This window comes from Pteropus alecto, unplaced genomic scaffold (genome assembly GCF_000325575.1).
Source record: "Pteropus alecto unplaced genomic scaffold, ASM32557v1 scaffold394, whole genome shotgun sequence".
Classification (NCBI taxonomy): Eukaryota; Metazoa; Chordata; class Mammalia; order Chiroptera; family Pteropodidae; genus Pteropus; species Pteropus alecto.
In genome coordinates this window covers 63097-66832 of record NW_006436007.1, presented here as the reverse complement: position 1 = coordinate 66832, position 3736 = coordinate 63097, and the positions used below count along the sequence as shown (strand labels likewise).

General features: G+C 41.2%; 1 protein-coding gene and 1 pseudogene across 3 annotated transcripts in view; both read right to left on the bottom strand.

Moving 5' to 3' along the window:
- Positions 1 to 3736, bottom strand: part of CHMP7 (charged multivesicular body protein 7) — a 10629-nt gene that overhangs the window by 4512 nt on the left and 2381 nt on the right. For all 3 annotated transcript variants that reach the window (XM_025046678.1, XM_025046679.1, XM_025046680.1), the window contains exons 3-4: positions 3629 to 3730; positions 56 to 241 (exon numbers count right to left, since the gene is read on the bottom strand). In XM_025046678.1, coding sequence (XP_024902446.1) covers positions 56 to 241; positions 3629 to 3730 — 288 coding nt within the window. The remainder of the gene's footprint in view (positions 1 to 55; positions 242 to 3628; positions 3731 to 3736) is intronic.
- LOC112479641 lies at positions 2566 to 2684 on the bottom strand (annotated as a pseudogene).

The following is a 3736-nucleotide window of genomic DNA, read 5'->3' as shown; positions in this document are numbered from 1 at the left end:
TACACACGTAATAAGTCATTGGGAAGTCAGTGAATGAACAGTTGAACTCACATACCTTTTCCCCGTTCTGCTCGAGGACTGTGACCCTCTTCTCTTTCTGTAGCTGTAGCAACACCAAGTAGAAGGTCCTCTCATCTGGACAGGAGCCTGCACAGAGGGTGCTCAGCTCCGACAGGGCCACCACAGGGTGAGAGGAGAGAGGGGAGTTCTGATACAGACGATACACCTCCTCAGCCTTTTCCTGCAGGGAAGGCAAAACATACTCACAGGCCCTGACCGCAGCCCACGGAGCCCCCTGAGCCCTGACTTCGTGCTTCCAAACTTCGACCACACCCAGCACGAGCAGGAGCACTGACCCTGTCTTCCCTAACGTGGCAGCTTTGCAAAAGAAAAAGGATTTTTTTTTTAAACCTTGGAAAAAAGTTTGGTGAATACGAATGAAACAAGGTACATGATATATTGAGAGCCAGCTCAGTGCTTGCACTTCCATCTGGGATTTTATGTTTAGGTTTCTCCCCAGCCCATGGTTCCCCAAAGGGAAAATGGGCTGGTGCGGTGGGATAGACCAGCCTGTGTGACCCTGAACCTGTAAATCTCACTGGCCCTCAGCATTCTCCTCACAAACTGAAGAAGGTGGATGAAATGACATCTAAATTCCCTTCCGATCCTGGTCTCTCCACTTTTATGCCAACTGGCAACACTGTAGACGAGAACATTACTGCGTCTATAAAGCATCTCAAGAGAGAAGTATGTGAGAAACAGGTGGGACAGGGTTTTTGTGAGAAGTCTAAGACAAAGGTTCCCGGAAACAATGCCACCATGTTCCTCCTACGTGGAAATCACTCAGTCTTCTGCAAACAAGAAATATTTACCGACGTCTGCACAGCACGCTATGAAAATATAGGAAAGGAATACCCAGGAGGCGAGAGGTTGCTTGGAGACAAACAGTTGTTGAGCAGAATTCTGAAGGGTGAGTAAGTTTCTAGGAGAAGCAGGTGGGAAGGGCATCTCAGGAAGAGGGGCAATTATGAGCAATGGCATAGAGTATGAATCAATATGACGTTTATGGATGCCACGGGAAGGGGAGAGAGTAGAAGTACTTCTGTCTCGTACAAAGTGTAACATCTTCTATGCTGTCCTTCATTCGGCAGATGGTGTGAAGTCACCGAAGGGAAATGACATGGTTAGATTAACAGAGATCGAGCTGACAACGGGGAGAGGACGGACTGTAGCTTAAGCTTAGAGGCACAGAGGCCATTTGTGCAAGAGGGTATGAGGGACTGAACAGGGCAATGGTCACAGGGACAGAGAAGGGATAGATTCAAACAGCATTTAGAAGATAAAGCTGGCAGTCCATGGTAACTGGGTCTGGGTGGAAAGAGAAAGAGGAGTCTAGGATGACTCCTGGGTTCTGGCTTGAGTGATTGGGGGGATGTGATGCTATTAGTTAATAGCAAGATTATAGGAGGAAAAGCATATTTTAAAGGAAAGATAAAACATTCCATTTTGGATATGTTAATTTGGATGCCAGCGGTATATCCAAGAAGATCCATACAGCGGGAATTGGATATATAAATCTGAAGCTCAAGGAGACACCAGGACAGAGACAGAAGGTAATTAAAATCACAAGTGTAAATGACTTACCCAAGGAAATTCAGAGAGAAAAGTAAGCTGAAAAAAGACTAACGTTTAAAAGATAAAGACGCTCACAAACAAGCCCCAGAAACACTGCTCAGGGAGAACTGAGAACCTGCGGTGTAATAACAAAGTCAAGGAAATGGAAAATTTTAAGGAGCGAGTGGTTAACAGTGTCAAAGGCAACAGAAGAGTCTAATAAGATAGAACCTGAAGTTTTCCTTAGATTTGACTGCCCCGTCAGATAATAACCCTTACTATAAAGCTACTGGAGTGAGAACAGGATGGTATCCACCCACAAACAGAATCATCACTGGTATATAACATTAATAAGCTATGTTAAGACAATTGGTTATCTATTTGGAAGAAAATAAGAGTTTTTCCTTACCACATATAGCAAAATAAATACTGAATTATTAAAATTTAAATTAAGAAAATGAAAGTTAATTTGAAGAAATTTTTTGAGAAATCTGATTAACCATGAGGCAGAAGATGCCTTCCTAATCAAGACCAGAAATTCAGTAGCTATAAGGGAAAATCTGAGACATCTGACTGTAGAAATATGAAAACTTCTCTAGGGTAAAAGTTGTAAGTAAAAATGAAAAGCAAACAAGAGACTGAGAAACAATATTTACATCTCTAATACTAAATATATACAATATCTCTATCCCTAACACACAGAAAACTACAAATTAATATAAAAGAGAAACTATCCAATATAAAAACAGAATATAAAGAGGCAATTTATAGAAGAGAATATGTAAATGGACAGTAGATAGGTGAAAAGATGCTCAAATCACAAATAGAAGTATTATTTTTGTTCATCAAATTGGCAAAATTTAAAAGGCTGATGTCATCCAGTGCTGACAAGGATGTGAGGAGACTGGACACTTTACTGTAGTCTTTTTTTTTTTTTATTATTATTATTTATGCCTACAGCACCTGGTTTTCCTACGTAGTCTCCCATTCAAGTACTAACCAGGCCCAACCCTGCTTAGCTTCCGAAATCAGACAGAATCGGGCTTGTTAAGGGTGGCGTGGCCATAGACCATGGACCGTGGCTCCACTAGGGTGAGAATCCAGGACCTTCTGCATGTAAAGCAGATGTGCTAACCGCTACACTATGGAACCATGTCCCACTTTAATGTAGTCTTGACGAAAAGTAATTTGGCAGATTCCGTTAAACATATGCCACTTTTAGAAATCGATTCCACAAAAATAAAGGTAGAAGTACATAGATGTACACATAAAGCTGTCAGAGAAGTAACAGAGTAATTGGAATGGTTTAATTGTCCATCTGTATGGTAACTATTGCATAAATTGTGGGATATCTATAGATTACTATGCAGTTATCCAAAAGAATGAAGTGGATCTATATTGCATAGGGATCTGGAAAATGCTCATGATCTAGTAAAGTGAAAAGACCAATAAAGCAGGTTGCAGACCAATAGATAAAATAAGATTCCATTTCTAGAAAATAATGGAGTGTATGTGTAAGCATATGTATGGACATGTATATTATTTATTCAACAAATATTTATGGACTCTCTACTCTCTGCCTGATGGAAGTAAGGCCATTGGTCAGCTGGAATAGGGAAGGGTTATAGCCACAGAGGAGGAAATTTGAACCTGGTTTGCTGATATAGGGGAGGGCAAAGTTGAAAGCCATGAAGTCCTCAGGAAACCTGGGAAATTCTTGTCAATAAAATATAGAAGGCAAAGCATTTTCTAAACATTAGCTTATCATGAATCCCTACAAATGCAGAAAATAATCAACTGTCAACTCCTAGACAAAGGATCACCCTTGAAATGTAAAAGTCCAACAACTAAAATAATGCTACAAAGTACAGAATAAGGGAGGTCAGGGAAACTCAGTTCATCACCTGTTACCATGTAAAAAGATACATTCTTTTTCTAATGATACATGCAAGTAAAGTAGAAGAGCCTATCATTACACCAGATGACACCAGACCTCTCCCTTCTGAGCACCCACCTTAAGCAGCTCCACAGCCACAAGCACCTCCTCGGCAGGAACCTTATTATCGCCCAGCACGTTGGAAAGAGTCCACTTGAGGGGCTTCAGCAGGCAGACTCCCAACCC